The sequence below is a fragment of the Martes martes genome, assembly GCF_963455335.1.
Source record: "Martes martes genome assembly, chromosome: 8".
NCBI lineage: Eukaryota > Metazoa > Chordata > Mammalia > Carnivora > Mustelidae > Martes > Martes martes.
Window position 1 is genome coordinate 100,208,439 of NC_137895.1, and position 17,481 is coordinate 100,225,919.

General features: G+C 36.1%; 1 protein-coding gene across 1 annotated transcript in view; it reads right to left on the reverse strand.

The window, feature by feature from the left end:
- The window catches only part of LOC308347148 (ankyrin repeat domain-containing protein 26-like), a gene marked incomplete at both ends in the record, with an annotated part of 114,794 nt that extends 109,510 nt beyond the window's left edge, over positions 1-5,284 (reverse strand). The window contains 3 exons of the mRNA XM_080810283.1: positions 2,100-2,273; positions 2,431-2,545; positions 5,037-5,284. Coding sequence (XP_080666409.1) covers positions 2,100-2,273; positions 2,431-2,545; positions 5,037-5,284 — 537 coding nt within the window. The remainder of the gene's footprint in view (positions 1-2,099; positions 2,274-2,430; positions 2,546-5,036) is intronic.
- Positions 5,285-17,481: the final 12,197 nt, after the last annotated feature.

The following is a 17,481-nucleotide window of genomic DNA, read 5'->3' on the forward strand; positions in this document are numbered from 1 at the left end:
TTCAACAGATTAACTGTAGTCATTCTCCAAATCTTACTTCAAACATTGGCTGGTTCCAAGAATCTCAGCTTCTATCACAGCATTTAGCATTGTATACTCCAATTATTTTATTGCACCCCATCGAAACCAAGAGCTTTCTGAGGGAAGGGACTATTTTTTATCTCTATATCTCCAAACTCTAAGACATAGCTGTAAAAGTTTAAAGTATTTTTACTGAGTTAACAGCCTAAATGATTATCTCTGGAGTAGTGTTTCTCAAATTATATCCCAAAGAACACACACTTTGCTGGAAGGTGAGGATTGTGCCTCAATAGAAAGAGTCAATGATCCTCTATGTTTGAGAAATATTACAGAACTGCACTATATCTCTCGCACAAAAGAAATCGGTTTAAATTTGCTTATCCCCATTTGACAATACTTTTCATGGCAAACATTAACATTTGAGAAATTAGAGTTTCAGGGATACAGTGTCGAGAGCTTTCCAATAAAGGTGAAGGTTTTCTCCAGGTTATACCAACATGCTTGATTCTCTTCTATCAATGGTATCAGGATCCCAGATGTCAACATAAAGCACTCTTGCTCCAAATGGGTCACTGAGGAGATGGACTCTGAATTAAAAGAGCAGCTCTGGGGCATCTGGGTGGATCGGCCAGTTAAGCGTCTGCCTTTGGCTTAGGTCATGATCCCGGGGTCCTGGGATCCAGCCCTGCATCAGGCTCCCCTACTTTTCCCTCTCCCTCTGCCCTTCCTCCCTACTCATGTGTGTTCTCTCTCACGCTCTCTCTCAAATACATAAAATCTTTTTTTTTTTAAAGTTCATTAAAGTGAAATCTTAAAACTTCGAATAACTGACTTGACAGTTTACAGCACTGTTAGCCAAAGCCGGCCTCTTTCAAAACTTAAAGAAAACCAACACTTGGGTCAACTAAAACTTAGTAACTATAAGCAATTGTAGATAATTGCTGCATTTAAGAATGAAAATGTATCAAAGATTAGTGTTAATATCAACTGAATCATAGAGACATAGATCACTTCTCTATCTCTATAACTAGATCATGGTCTTAGAGCAGAATAAAGCATATTCCATGTAAAATTACTCAGAAGTACTCCTTGGGTTAGAAGCCGAGGCATAAAAATTCTTGCTATGTGAAGAACATGCTTCTCTTCTTACAAGTCTGTATATGTGCTTTCTTCCTGCTTTCTTTCTTTACAGTTCCTACAAAAATGTATTTCCAAAAAGTACGCTCAAGAAAAAAAAATTAAAAAATAAAAATAAAGGGAAATCTTAGACAACTAAGTTATTTCAAAATATTTTCATTCAGGGAATGCTCGAGCTTCTACATATGAAAAATTGACCCTATCTATGTCAACCAACAGTGCTTCCTTAAGGGCAGTGGTAGGAGGTGACGCACGTCAAAGAAATAACAAGTGGAATAGTGAGCGCGGTCCTCCACTACTCCCCATGCACAGCTATACCCCCCCGAAGACCTACACAATGCTGAGCAGGAACTACTCTGTGAAATGGGAGACCCCATTGCGGTACATGGCTGGCAGAGTGGCTATAAGCGCAAGTAGACGCCCCTGTAGGATGTCATGACCCGATCCCCCTGCTCTCATCTTCAGAACCTTGGGGCCTGGCGTGGCCAGGGCCTGCAACCTGCTGCTTTCTCCTCCCACTTGCACTCACTCAAGTTACCCCACTGGGTCATGGTCTCCCACCCATTCCCAGCAGCACCCATTTCCTAAGCCCCTGCACAGCACTCAGCCTCCATCATCACCTCACTCCCCTCCAGGCCTTCAATCCTTTGTGGGCTCTGAGCCCACCATCCACTCCCAAGCACTAATGGGAAGATTCTCCTTCTGGGGTGGAAGAGTGGCTGGGAAACAGAACTCTGCCCTTTCTGTGCGCATCGTCGATCTCTAGTTCTCCCTGCCCTGGCTTTGGAGTTGTTTCTGTGGTGATAGGACTTGATATATCGAATTCAGTATTTATTATTTATTACATATATAAATAAATACGTAAATAAATGTTTTGTCGCTAAAAAAATTTATATGTATGTTTTAAAATTTCAAATACTTTATCAATAAAGTTGACGTACCTTGTTTCTTGCTTCAATATTTGCATGGTATAAAATCAGCTTCTCTACTATTGATGTGTTGTCACCAGCAACAGCATAGTGGAGGGCAGTATTGCCAAAGTTATCCGTAAGGTGTGGATTAGCACCGTGTTCTAAGAGAATAGTTACACATGTCTCTTCCTGGTATTGTATAGCCTGTCAGTAGTATTCCAAGAAACAGAGTGTAAATTCTGGGGATTTAAAGCAAGCATGCCACAGTTTTCACCAATTAGTTACATTTAAATGCAATAAAGTTTCATTCTACGTAATTCAATCAAATCCATCTCAGGCAGACACAGCTGCTACCACACACCTTCATTAGAGGAGTCCTACATTCTTTATCACAGAGATTAAGCTGGCATTTCCTCTGTACAAGAAGAGTCACCATGTCGGCATGGCCAATGGTACAGGCCAGATGGAGAGGAGTCCTAGGAAAGTGAAAGAATGTTTTAGGAAATTATAGTGCACTACTTCAAAACATGCAGTTAATTCATGTAATTGTAAATGTTAAATAGCATCTTATTCCTTTGACTCAAAAACAAAGATTTAGTTTTCTTTTGAAGAAAGTACAATATGTATTAGTGATTATTCACCATGCTAGTAAAAGAGCGGGCTATCTGACTAGGTAGAGCATGACCTCAGGATTCAGCTCAACCTGGGTTTAAATCCTACTTAACTCTGTCACTTAATAGTTATTGCTCAGCCTTACCCTCAATTTCCTCCTCAACAAAATGGAGATGAAAATAGTTATCTCGTGTCCCCTGCCCTGCTCAGTTTGAAGGTCATGTAACTCTTGACCTCAAGGGTCATGCATTCAAGCCCCATGTTGGCTATAGAGATTACTAAAAACTAATAAAAATAAAATAAAAATAGTTATCTCACAAGACCTCGTCACCATGCTTAAATGAGGATCTATGCAAAGTTTGTTACATATTATTATTATAACTATTACTATTGCTACTATTGTACAAAGACAACTCTCCCATTAGGTAAAGTGATACAATTATGCCTACTTCTCAGATATGTTTTAAATATTCACAGGAATACTATATATCAATGATTCTAGGAGGCTCATTTTGTCACCTTTTAGTATCTCTGACATTGGGATGCAATTTATAATTCAAAATGTCTTACAACTATAATTGGCAGAATTTTTTAAGATTTCTTATTGGTATATAAAATGGTGGGGCATCACACAATCAATGTGCCTTATGTTAAATGAAATAATGGTATATACATACAACAGTTCTACTGCAGTTCTAGTCACATGGTTGGCATTTAAATACACTTTAGTTCTTGAAAGCATTATGGGAAAAGAGGACTAAAATAACGAAACATTCTTTTTAAGTAATTCTTCACTCTGATTTTCAAGAAACTTTAAGCCAAAGGAAGCTCAGGATTCAAATAAATGGGACCAGTTTTATTTTTATAGATTATGTATTTTATATAATTAAATAATAAAATATATAAAAATAAAAAATAAAATAAAAAATAAAAAATAATATAAAATATATAAAATATATAAAAATATAAAAATATAAAATATAAATAAATAAATTTATTATATTTATAAATATAAATTATATTTATATATAAATTTATATAAATTTAAATTATATTTATTTAATTTAATTAATTTATTATATTTATTTAATTTATTTATTTTATTTAAATTATATAAATATAAATTATATTTATTTTATTTAAATTATATAAATATAAATTATATTTATTTAAATATAAATTATATTTATAAATATAAATAAAAATAAAAAATAAAATATATAAAATATATAAATAAATAATAAATTATATATTAAATAATAAATATTTTATATATCTTATACATAAACATATCATATACTTATATATGATATATTTTATATACATTATATTAAATAATAAATGAAATTATTTTCTTCAGTTTATTAGATATTTAGATTTATAGATCATATGAAAATCAAGAATTACCAATGATCAATATTAGTATTTAATACTATTATAAATAAATAAATAGCAGCTATTTATCCACCACTTATGAATGATTCACCTTTTCCTACTAATATGAAATGTCACCATATTTGGGTGTTTGGCATTTTCTACTCTGCCCCATTCATTCATCTGTCCTTTCAGCTATTAGTAACCGTGTAAATTGTGGAAATTTAAGATACATTTTGATATCTGGAAGGGTAAATTTGTCTGCTTATAAAAATTTAAGTTTTTATTTTAATTCCAGTTAACATGCAGTGTTATATTACTTTCAGGTGTACACTATAGTGATTCCAAAAATTTTCTTAATGTCATCACAATGATAAAAGAGAGGTGTAACCCAAAATTCTTTAAACCCTGATAATTTTATTTGCTTTATGGAATGTCGATAAATACAAGAAGAGTACACATTTTGAGAAATATGTCTTCCTAATCACAAACAGAACCATCTTCCCAATTCAAAATTTCTTTCGACAGCCAGTCAGTAAATAACATACATACAAAGCGGACACAGATATAAATTATATATTGGATTTTATCGAAAGAATTTGTAGCCCAGAAGTTGATCTATTATGGGAATAGATCTTTTTTTATAACATTATCGTATAAAAAGATGTCCCTTAAAAATAACAGACTAACTTTTATAGAGGTAGTTTAGCCGGGCTATTCACAGGTGGCCAGTGAGATTGCAATAGGTCTGCAACACACAGAGAAAACTGCTAGGTTACACATGGGTGGCCAATTGAATTTCAATTTACCCTAGTAGATATATGCACACCCCACTGATTGGATGTCTTCACCTGGCCTGACCCGCCCTTGTAACTGGGCTTTGCAAGTAAGTTCCTCTGGGAGGGGCAGGGTCAATCTAAGTTCACTGCATAAACACAAAATGACTCCCTCTGGCTAAGCAGGCCCTTACAGCTCTATTACCGTTTTTTCTTGTCTCTTTTATTCACGTCTTTCCCAAGCAGTAGCAACCGCTGCATTTTCAATATGTTGTTCATGACGGCAGCTCTGTGGATCTCTTTGAGATCTTTCATTCGGATGTTATACACCCACTGGGACTCGTTGAATTCTCCCTTCTTAACAACCGGGGCCCTCAAGTCATTCATCACTTCCCTGCGAAAGGTCACGGATGAACGCCCCTTCCCAGTCCCGAAACCAAAAAACTTCTTCATTGCAAAGCCTAGAGGCTTCACCAACACTTCACCTTCCGCTGGGCTTTTCACAGCTTCTACACACCAGCACCAGTGCTAGAGATAAGCCAAACTGACCGCTTAACGGTTTGGAATCTTGGAGCACCTAACAACCGTAACCATGACGCCAAGCACAAATGCGCTTGCGCACCTCTGAAACCCGCGTGGCTGCGCCTGCGCATAAAGGGCCAGCGACTAAAGGTGCCCAAAGTGCATGTGCAAGGCCCAAGCCTCTCAAATCTCAGTGCGGCATCGCGCTGCTCTGACGGGGCAGAGCGGTGGGGCCCCCACTCGGCTCGCCACCCCGAGGCTATAAATCTGGATAATATTATTTTAAAGACTCTGAAGACCTACAACAAACTAAGAAGGGTTTATTCATGAAGATTACTGAAGTTTGGTTAGAGCTGTGTGAGTCTGTGCTGTGCTCTCACTTCCCATGCCAGAAACTTGTCACTTAGAGAAGGGACTTGCCTGACCTGAGGCAGAGTAAGTCAAAGAGGTGGCCTCCATGCTAAGCACACAGAGTTCTCTAGCCTGAGGTTGCAATGCTGTTTAGGGGAAACAAGAGTAGCAAGGTATTTAACTGTAAGCTCTGAGAGGTCAGAGAGCCATCTGGATGGGATAAGCACTCCACATAAACTCCAGGTTTACCCGAGGCAGGCAGTAGAAACTGAAGCTGGTTCGAGCCACCCACATACCCATGGTTGCTAAGCCACGCGCATACACACAAAGAAGCAGAAAGCTTGTTAGAAAGCAAAAACCAGGCAGCCTTGGAAATGACCCAAATGTTGCATGGACTTAGAAGCCCACACAGATCCGTCAGCAGAGGAGAAAGCATGAATAATGGGGTCTGCACACAACATCTGCCCAATCTTTGGCTAAATGTTAAAGGATGCAGGCAGAGCAGCAACATGTAGGAAGCAAGATGTAAAAATTTAAGAAATGAACAGAGACATCAATGGCTGCACACTGCAGGAGAGACGGACTTCATAAATTTACTGGAGGCAAGTTACTAAACAAAACAAGACAACCCCCTAGGGAGGAAATCAGAACCCCTAATTGCTACATTGCCTGAAATTCAACAAGATTATAAAACAAAGAGACAAGAAAGGTGACCCTTACTACAAAAAGCATTAAGCAGAAACTGTCTGAGTATTTCCAGATGGTAGATTCAGCAAAGATTTAAAAGCAGCTACATGGACATGGTCAAAGACTAATGGAAATAGTGTTGAAAACCATGATGAAAATGACACAACACATGAAGAGTCTCAATAAAAAGATACAGGGGTGCCTGGGTGGCTCTGGGTTAAGCCTCTGCCTTCAGCTCAGGTCATGATCTCAGGGTCCTGGGATCCAGGCCCACATCAGGCCTTCTGCTCAGCAGGGAGCCTGCTTCCCCCTCTCTCTCTGCCTGCCACTCTGCCTACTTGTGATCTCTCTGTCAAATAAATAAATAAATAAAATGTTTAAAAAAGAAAAAGATACAAAGTAAATTAAAGATTTGAATGGAAACTTACAGCTGAAAAATACAGTACCTGAAATGGAAAATTCAACTGATTTGAGATGACAGAAGAATTGGTGAACTTGAAAAATCTACAGAAATTACTCAATCTCAAGCAGAGAGGGAGGAAAAAAAAATGAAGAAAATGAACAAAGCCTGAGACCAGATCAACGATAAGTGTACCAACACATATGTAAGGAGACCCCCAGAAGGAAGACAGAAAAGGATTAATAAACATATTTGAAGAAGTAATTGCCAAAAATTGCTTAAATTTGATGAAAACCTAATCTGCAGATCCATGAAGCCCAGTAAATCCTAACTAGGAAATAGACAAGCACATCCACACCTAAACACGTCGTCATGGGGTCAAACTGCTAAAAGTCAAGAATAAGCAAACAAAAACAAAACCTTGAAATCTCCAAGAGGAAAAAAACCAACCTATCACAAAAGGAGACCAATATTATGATTAACAGCTGACTTCTTAAAAAAAATAATGGGAGGGGCTCCTGGGTGGCTCAGTGGGTTAAGCCTCTGCCTTCGGCTGGGGTCGTGATCTCAGGGTCCTGGGATCGAGCCCCGCATCGGGCTCTCTGCTCAGCGGCGAGCCTGCTTTCCCCCCCATTCTCTGCCTGTCTCTGCCTACTTGTGATCGATCAATCTCTCTCTCTCTCTCTCTCTGTGTCAAATAAATAAATAAAATCTTAAAAAAAAAATTAATGGGAGCTAGGAGTCTATGGGATAACATAATCTAAATGATTAAAGATTTAAAAAAAGGCAACCATGTATTCTATATCCAGCAAAACGATTCTTAAAAAAACAAAGGCAAAAATAAATCACATTCCCAGAGAAAGACTGTGGAAATAAGAGTATATAAAGCACTAGTTATGTCGCTATATTGTTGAGTCGCTGTAACATGCACAGATATAACATATGACACTAGGAGCACAGAGAAGAAAATGAGCTATACTGAAACAAAGTTCCTACATTTGACCAGAATTAGAGTAGACTGATAAGATGCACACAGTCATACCTAGATCAATCACTAAGCTGTAACTCAAAAAAAGAGAAACAGAAGGATCTCTTGAGATATGAGAAAAACAGGAAAGAAAAAGCAAAATGGGAAGTGTAGAAACAAGTATATCAAAACTAAATCTGAATGAACTAAACACTCCACTGAACAGAGATTGTCGATTGGATTTTTAAAAAAAGCAAGATTAATAAAGAACTTGTGTTCAGAATATATGATCTCTTACACCACATAATAAGACAACCCAAAAGGGACAGTAAGGGTGCTCTGAATGGATGTTTCTCCAAAGAAAATATACACATGGCCAATAAAACAGGAGAGGATATCACTAGTGTAGATAAATGTATGTTAATCTATGAGATATTATTTCACTCACACCAGAATGACTTTATCAAAAAGACTCTAAGAATATGCTGTAGAAGATACAGAGAATGATGCATTTCATCAGGTCCATAAAAAGGTAAACAGAAACTTACTACATGACCCAGCAATTTCTACCTCAGAAGTCTATCTAGGAAAAATAAAAACATGCATCCACACAAAGACATGTATACACACAGGGAGAAGGAAGGAAGGAGAGGGGGACAGGGAAGGATGAAAGAGAAGAGAAAAGGGAAAGGGTAGTTGGCAATTAAAAAAATGGGACAATGAATCTGGACCAAGGGTATACAGGGGTTCCTTGTATTATTCAAGTAACATTTCTGTAAGTTTGACATTAGATCCATGCAAGCCGTTGTTGTTGTTTTTTTAAAGATTTTATTTATTTATTTGACAGACAGAGATCACAAGCAGGCAGAGAGGCAGGCAGAGAAAGAGGAGGAAGCAGGCTCTCCGCAGAGCAGAGAGCCCGATGTGGGGCTTGATCCCAGGACCCTGGGATCATGACCTGAGCCGAAGGCAGAGGCTTTAACCCACTGAGCCACCCAGGCGCCCCGAGAAGTTGCTGTTTATAAAGAAGTTATAATTCACTACAAGTAAATTGCTACTTCACGAAACATCACAGGTACGGCAGTGTAAGACAGCATCTGCAAATGCATTTACACAACGTACACCCGCAGATTACTGTGATCCAGGACTAGGCGAGGGAGTCGAATATCTGTTGCCCTATAATTTTTATGTTTCTTCTTCTGCAATACTCTCAATTTACCTTGTTGATTATTAATCATTTCATTTTTTGAAAGATTTTATTTATTTATTTGATAGAGAGAGCACAAAAAGGTGGAGTAGCAGGTGGAGGGAGAGGGAGAAGCAGGCTCCCCACTGAGCAAGGAGCCCAATGGGTGACTCAATCCCCACACCCCGGGATCATGACCTGAGCCAAAGGCAGACACTTAACCAACTGAGCCATCCAGGTGCCCCTTACGTGTTTTTTTTTTAAATTAACATATAATGTATTATTTGTTTCCCCTACTATCCATTTAATAAATCATTTGAAAACCCTTTTAAGGGTTTTCAAAAAAAAAGTAAGGATCTATATTAAGTAAACAATAAAGAGTAATATGTGTTTGCAGCATAGTTTTGAATTAATTTTATCAACATATAAGAGAGATGCTGAAAAAACATAGCAGTAATCATATTCCATTTTACTTTTTAGTCACACTGTATGCTTAAAACTAATTTTTAAAAATTTTTCTGTCTTGAGAAAAATGGCCATTTTATACTGTTGATGCGTCCAATCTAAAAATAGGATCAAAGACCTTTGTAAAAAATTTTTATACTTTAAGAAAACAACACTACATTGAAGAATTTATTCCAAGTAACCAGAAATGTAGAAACAGATTTATATAAAAGACATTCCTTACAGCATTAAATAAAGTATAGAAAAGTGGGGGGGGGCCCAAAATTCAATTTGTTAAATAATGAGGTTTCCACATGGTGGATTTCTATATCGTCATTAAAATTATGATTTGGAATATTCATTAAATTATTAGAAGTATTCACTGTTAAGAACTTGCCGTATTATGTTGAAGAATCTCATACTTCACAATACTAAAGAAGTTTTCTTCCCTATAAAATCCCAGAAGGTAAGTTAGCAATTTCAAAACTTCTACACATCTGTAGTATAAAAGTAAATAATTCAAGGGGTGCCTGGCTGGCTCAACTGGTAGAGCATGTGACTCTTGATCTCACGGCTGTGAGTTCAAACCCCACATATATTGAGTGTGGAGCCTATTAAAAAAAAAAAAGTAAATAGTTCAAGTATTTCCTTAAAAACAAGATATCATACCTCAAACTGCAGAGTTCTTGCTCCCATTCTACTTTTTCAAACTCAACTTCGATATCATTTCTTTTGTTTCTGATAGCTCCTTTTGTAGTCCTTTAGCCTTATTTTCCATTTTTTATATTTTCTTTTAAGTTGTCCTCAGTGATTTTTTAAGTTCTATTAATCTTTCATATGAAAGAACCACATCCTGGATTTTCAATAAACTGACAGAATCTACATCAGAGAAAAAAGAAAAACAAATGAAATATATAGGGCACCTGGGTGGCTCAGCTGGTTAAGCATCTGACTCTTGGTTTTGGCTCAGGTCATAATCCCAGAGTCGTCAGATGGAGCACTGCATCGGGCTCCATTCAGCATGGAGTCTGCTTGAGATTCTTTCCCCCCTCTCTTCCTCTGCCTCTGTTTTTTCCCACCCCCCGGTCATGCTCTCTTTCCAATAAATTAACTTTTAAAAAAGAAAAAGAAATAAAATATATGAGTACTTTTTGCATATAAAGGACTGTATGCTTTCACATTCACTCATTCATACATTAAACAAATATATATTGAATGATTTCAATATAAAATATATTACTGGGATGCCTGGGTGTCTCTGTTGGTTAAGCATCTGCCTTCAGCTCAGGTCATGATCTCAGGGTCCTGGGATTAAGCTCTACATTGGGCTCCCTACTCAGTGGGGAGTCTGCTTCTCCCCCTGCTTCTGCCCCTCCCCCAGCTTATGCACTCTGTCTCTCAAATAAATAAAATTGAAAAAAAACAAAAGATATTACACTAAGCTCTGCAGATCTCTGGCTTTTATTTAGCTTAAAGTCTAGTGAAGGAGAAAATAATTATAAATTCAGATAGTTCCTATAATAAAAGAGTTCTATGATCACATAACATAACTTGATCTACAGTGGGAAGGGAAGATTTCCCTGAGGAAGAGATAACTATTCTGAGAAATGAAGGAGGAGCAGGAAGCACGTGAGCAAAGGAGGAAGGAGAGCATTAAAGACAGTCTATAGCATGTGCCAAAGTTCTATCACAATCTGCTTCTGGCCAAGATGGAGTAACAGGTACTGATGTATCTTCCTATCTGAAAAAAGCCAAACAAAAACAGGTAAAATACACTTTAAAATCATTTTCAAGAAAAAGGAATTCAGGCAATGAAGGTCAATGATCCCTGAAAACACAAGAAGTTAGCCTAACACATACCAGAACTCATTGCCTTGAGACAATTTCCAGGCCATGACACAGGTGAAAAAACTGAGATAGGCTCCACCAGACTACCTGAGTTGAGATGATGAAACTGAGTCTGGTGAAACGAAGACAGATGAGATCAGGGGTTAAAGCACTGGCAAGGAGAAAGCAGAAGAAAGAACCCAGAACAGAAGAACAGAAGAAAGAAGAAAGAAAGAAGAAAGAGATCGGAAGAGTAATAACCAATGCATGCACATAAGGAAATCTCCTGTGACAAGGGGAAAGATCCATCTGGAAAGAGCAGAGGAAACCCTGCCTGGTGCTCACATGGCACCAGGGGCAGTATCTATCCCCATTAGCCATGCTGGAAAAATTCATAACCCTCAGCACAATGAATAGAGCAAGTAGGTTGTGCCTCAGCAGTGGGGAATTATGAGCTCTAGGCTGAACACTACTCTGGATTCACCTAACGATTTGTAAGAGCAGGACTGGAAAGGATCAAACTGTTTGTAATTAAATTAGCTATAACTCCTAAGAAAGCATAAAAATGTAAGTAGAGGCATAGAAGCTATTTTTAAAAAAACCAAATAGCACTTACAGAGATGTAAATTATGTCAGACATGAAAAACACACCGGATTGGAATAAACACATATTAGACAGCACAAAATAAAAGACTGAAATTTGACATCAGAAAACTGTGAGAAAACTTCAAGTAGCTAATATACAGTTCCCCAAAGAGGCAGAGGAAAGGAACTAGAAAAAAATATTCGAAGAAAAAATGACGGGGGCACCTGAGTGGGCGTCTGTCTTCAGCTCCGGTCATGATCTCATGATCTCAGGGTCCTAGGATCAAGCCCCGTGTTGGACTCCCGATTAGAGGGGAGTCTGCTTCTCCCTCTCCTTCTGCCCCTCCCCTGTGGTTCACACACACACACTCTCTCTCTCTCTCCTTCTCTCTCTCAAATTAATGAATAAAATCTTTTAAAAAAGAAAAGAAAAAATGGCCAAAACTTTCCTAAACTTAATGAAAAGTATAAACCAACAGATCCAGAAAGATCTGGCTAGGAGTGAAGAAAAGGAAGTAAATCATTATAATAGTCTTAAACGACATACTATGTGTTATAACATTACTAGAAGGAAGACTATGATGCTTAAGTCATATACTTTAAGCTCTAATCACCGCAGTAGCAAAACTAAAGAGTTATAGCTAATAAGCAAAATACATACATACACATACACACATAAATAAAACTAAATCATAAAAATTACTTGATTAAAAGAAAGCAGAAAAAGAAGGGAATGGAACAAAGAGCAGAAGAGACAGACTGAAGTCAAACAACATGATGGCAGATTCAAATCAACTACATAAATAATCACATAAAATGAAAATGGTCTAAAAGCCTCAATGAAAAGGCAGAGTGCCAAAATGGATAAAAAAGGAAGACCGAGCTATCTGCCACCTATTAAAAAATGCACTTTAAATGAAAAAACAAAACAAAACAAAACAAAGTAATGTGTTAAAAGGCCAGAAATATGACAGACCAAACCAACACTTGGCAAAAGAAGGCTGAGCCTGAGCAGTTACATTAATACCAGACAAAACAGATTTCAAAGCAAAAAACACTAGCAGCAATAAATAAGTTCATTTTATAATGATAAAAGGGTCAACTGAAAGAAGCATAATGTTTATGCATCTATTAATAGGTTCAAAATATATAAAGGAAAAATTGACAGAACTTCAGAGAAACAAGCAAATTCACAATTATAGTCTGAGATTTCAATAGGCAGAAAATCAGCAAGGATATAGTAGACTTGAACACCACTGTTCTTCTCAAGCATCCATGGAACACTTACCAAAAGAGACTATATTCTGGGTCATAAAATAAATTATAATAAAAGGAGTAAGTCAAAAGAACTGAAGTCATAAGAGTGTGTTCTGTGACCACAAAGAAATCAAATTAGAAATCAAGAATAAAAATATCTCTGGGGAATACTCAAATATTTGCAAACTAATTAACACACATCTTTTTTTTTTTTTTTTTAAAGATTTTATTTTATTTGACAGAGAGAGAGAGAGAGAGATCACAAGTAGGCAGAGAGGCAGGCAGAGAGAGAGAGGAGGAAGCAGGCTCCCCGTGGAGCGGAGAGCCCGATGCGGGGCTCGATCCCAGGACCCTGGGATCATGACCTGAGCCGAAGGCAGAGGCTTTAACCCACTGAGCCACCCAGGCGCCCCAATTAACACACATCTAAATAAACCCTGGGTCAGGGCGCCTGGGTGGCTCAGTCGGTTAAGTGTCTGCCTTCCGCTCGGTTCATGATCTCGGTCCCGGGATCGAGTCCCGCATCGGGCTCCCTACTTAGAGGGGAGTCTGCGTCCCCCCTAGCTTATGTTCTCTCTCTCTCTCTCTCAAATAAACAAAATCTTTAAATAACCCCTGGGTCAAAGAAGTAAAGAAAAAAGAAATTAGAAAATATTCTGAACCGAGTGGAAATGAACATATAACACCTAAGAATTTCTGGAATCCTGCAATAGCAGCACTCACATGAACATTTATAGCACTGAATGTATATACTAAAAAAGAAGAAAAGTCTCAAACTGATGACCTTTGGCTCCACCTTAAGAAATTAGTAAAATAGTAGTTTAAAAAAGTTTGATAAACTTTGGTTATGTAGAAAAATCTGACAGAATTTTTTAAAAAGCTACTAAAACTAATAAGCAAACTTACCAAGTTCAAGAATGAACCTGGATCCATACCCTGTATCATAAATAAAAAAGAATTCAAAATGGGGGCGCCTGCATGGCTCAGTCAGTTAAGCAGCTGCCTTCAGCTCAGGTCATGATCTCGGGTCCTGGGATCGAGCCCTGTGTCCAGTTCTCTGCTCATCAGGGAGCCTGCTTCTCCCTCTCCCTCAGCCTGCCATTCCCCCTGCTCATGCTCTCCGTCTCTGTCAAATAAATAAATAAATATAATCTTAAAAAAAAAGAATACAAACTGGATCTCATGGATCACAGATCTAAATGTAAGACTTAAAACATAAAACTTTGTTATTCAACTGCAAAACTTCTAAAAGAAAGCATGAGAGAAAACCTCTGACCTAGGCAAAGGTTTCTTAGATAGGAACACCAAAAGCAAAAATCCATAAAAGAACAAATGTATAAACTGGACTTCATCAGAAAGAAAAACTGCTCTTCAAGAGATACTGCTGAGAAAATGAAAAGTCACAGACTGGGAGAAAATCTTTGCAAAAAAAATACAGGTCATAAAGGAACTATATCTAGAATATACAAAGAATGCTCAAAACTCAACAGATAAGAAAACCCAATTTTTAAAATGACAAAGGATTTGGACAGTTCAAAGAAGATATACAGATGGCAAATAAGCCCACGAAGATATGCTCAACATTATAAGTTATTAGGGAAATATACTACATACCCATCGGAACATCTAAGATTTAAAAAACTGACAATACTAAGTGTTCATGAATATATAGGGAGAAATCAGAACTCTCATACATTGCTGGTGGGAATTGAAAATGGTGCAACTACTTTAGAAAACCATTTGGCAGTTTCGTAATGAGGGAATACAAAGAGACACGAGACTTAAGGGTTATTAACAGCCTGAATTACAGTTACGGTTTCATATGCATATACATATGTCAAAACTATCAAATTACACACTTCATCCATGTGCAGTTGCCCTAACTAAAGCTGTTGAGGGGAAAAAACGTCTATTATAAGAAAAAATACCTAAAACAGTGGCTGGGATATGGAAAGAAGGGTATGAAACAATCCAAGATGAAGCTGAGAAACTGTGGTCTTTCACCCCAGAGCGATGACAAGTAATAACTAAGCTTTAAGCAAGGGGGTAACGTGGTGAAATATAAATTTTAAAAATATGTGGTAACTATGGTTGCAGTGTAGACCAAGATTCTGGGAGGTGGAATGACAGGGAAAACAGTCCTGAGGTCGTTTCAGTCTTCTAGGACAAAAACAGTGGTAACCTGACCTTGGGTGAAGGCACAGAAGACGAGAGTTAACACACATCAGGTGTGCCATTCCCAGGATGAAGTATAGTGGAAGTATAGTGGAAATTACAGCTTTTTGGCTAAGAGTATTCAACATTTCTCTCTTTTCATATAAAATGTGTTTCTGAGATGAGTAGCTCTATAACACATCAGTGTTGTATGGTACAGCACTAGACAAGAAGTGCACATATTACTATAGTAATGTACATACAAAGGCTTCATATTTACCCAATGGTCTTACCTTTATAATCCATGCCAAGTTGTTCAATTAGTGACATGCAAATCATATAATTAGAGCAAGGCATGTGGAAATCCTCCGAAATTCTTTCAGATGATGGAGTTAAGTCATCAAGGTCATCCACAGAATCAATTTGCTTTTTGACCTACAAATAAATAATACTACTTCAAAATGTCCACTAAATATTTATAAAATATACTAAGTGTAGAGAGATGATAAATACCCATACCTTTTTATAAGAGCAAAAAAAAGGTACTTTCAAAAGGACTGATTTTTATCAAAATGACCTTTATCAATAACTAGTGTTTCTGAACAACTTTTTCAAAGTAAATGTCTGTACAACAAAGTCAGATTTTCTCTTTTTTCACTACACCTTTCCTAAAGTAATTTTTTACCATGGAATAGTGTTTATGATAAACATTATTTATCAAAATAACATAATAAAATAAAAATTTAAAAATTAATAAATGAAATAAAATTATATATATGCATATATATGTGTGTATATATATGCATATATATAATTTTATATAATTTTATTTCATTTGTTAATTTTAAATTTATATATACACACACATATATGCATATATATAATTTTATTTCATTTATTAATTTTTATATAATTTTTATATAGTATATATACATATATATGTGTATATATATATATATTTACCTCTTCCTCTTCATTAGATGTTTTCTTTGCAGGTCTAAAAAAAACAATTCTTTTCAGGCAAATATTAAATACTTAAAATACAAAGAATATCTAAATCATATCTAAACTATATTATTAATAATGTTAACAAAGCATTAAATAATGTTAACAAAGCATTAAACTGACAAAAAGCAAAGGGAAATCATAATGTTACTTGCATTATTTGATATGAAGAAATATACCACATTTTTTTGTTGTCATTTTCAATAAAAACAAGCTTTTACTGGCTCTAAAAACTATTTGGAAAGTGTAAGTTAAGTTCTTATATGAAAGAAACACTTTTTTAATAATCATTATATTAGTGATTTGAGGATCTACTGTGTAAATACTACGCATTATTATGAAAACTTTACAAGTTTTAAAGGTATTTTAAGCCTCACAATAATCTTATAAACGTAGGTAATTATATTAGGTATTTTACACAGGAAGAAAATGAGGCACAGAAAAAAGTAACTTCCCAAAGCCAGTACAGGTGGTCAGGAGTAGACCCAGAATTCAAATCCAGGAAATGTGCTTTCAAAACACGTGTTTTACAGTATGTGGTGAAAGTAATATTTAAGTGTTTTTAAGCAATCTGATAGCAAATGAATCTCTTAGTATTCCATTTTTAGCTACAATTGTAAATAATAATTCATGAATCTTAACCATTTTTTTAAATAAAAAGACTTCATATGTAGGCAATATTGAAACCTACTTTCAAACAACTAAAGATTTGCTTCTTCTAAAGAAATCGATCAATGGGCATCCATTTATTCATTCAACTGTTTATTCACGAACATACACTTATTGAGCACACTAAACGTGTCTATGACACTGTTGGCATAGGAATCATGGCTTTTGTAATTTAGAACTTTATAAACCAAAAGTAATAATCGATGATAGATTAATAGTTTATTTTTCAATTATAAATAAAATCTTTCCCCTTCTCCCAGAATCTAAACAAATATTAAGTTAATATAACCAGATACTTCAAAGTCCCTAATAAAACCATAGCTATTCATGATACTGTCAAAGGCACTGAATATCTAAAATTATCAAGGAATGATTAGTTCTATTTAGAATGTCCTAAGGTTTGTATATTTACTATTATACACATATTTTTAAATCAATGAATGATAGTATGCGCACATTCAATTATATGAGAATACTCCACCGTGAAACCAATTCTGAATAAACAACTTCTTGACACAAAACCACATGAGTAGGAGTACTAAGGACAACTACTATATCATCTTTAAAAGAATGTAATACAATCAATAAGCTTTCTA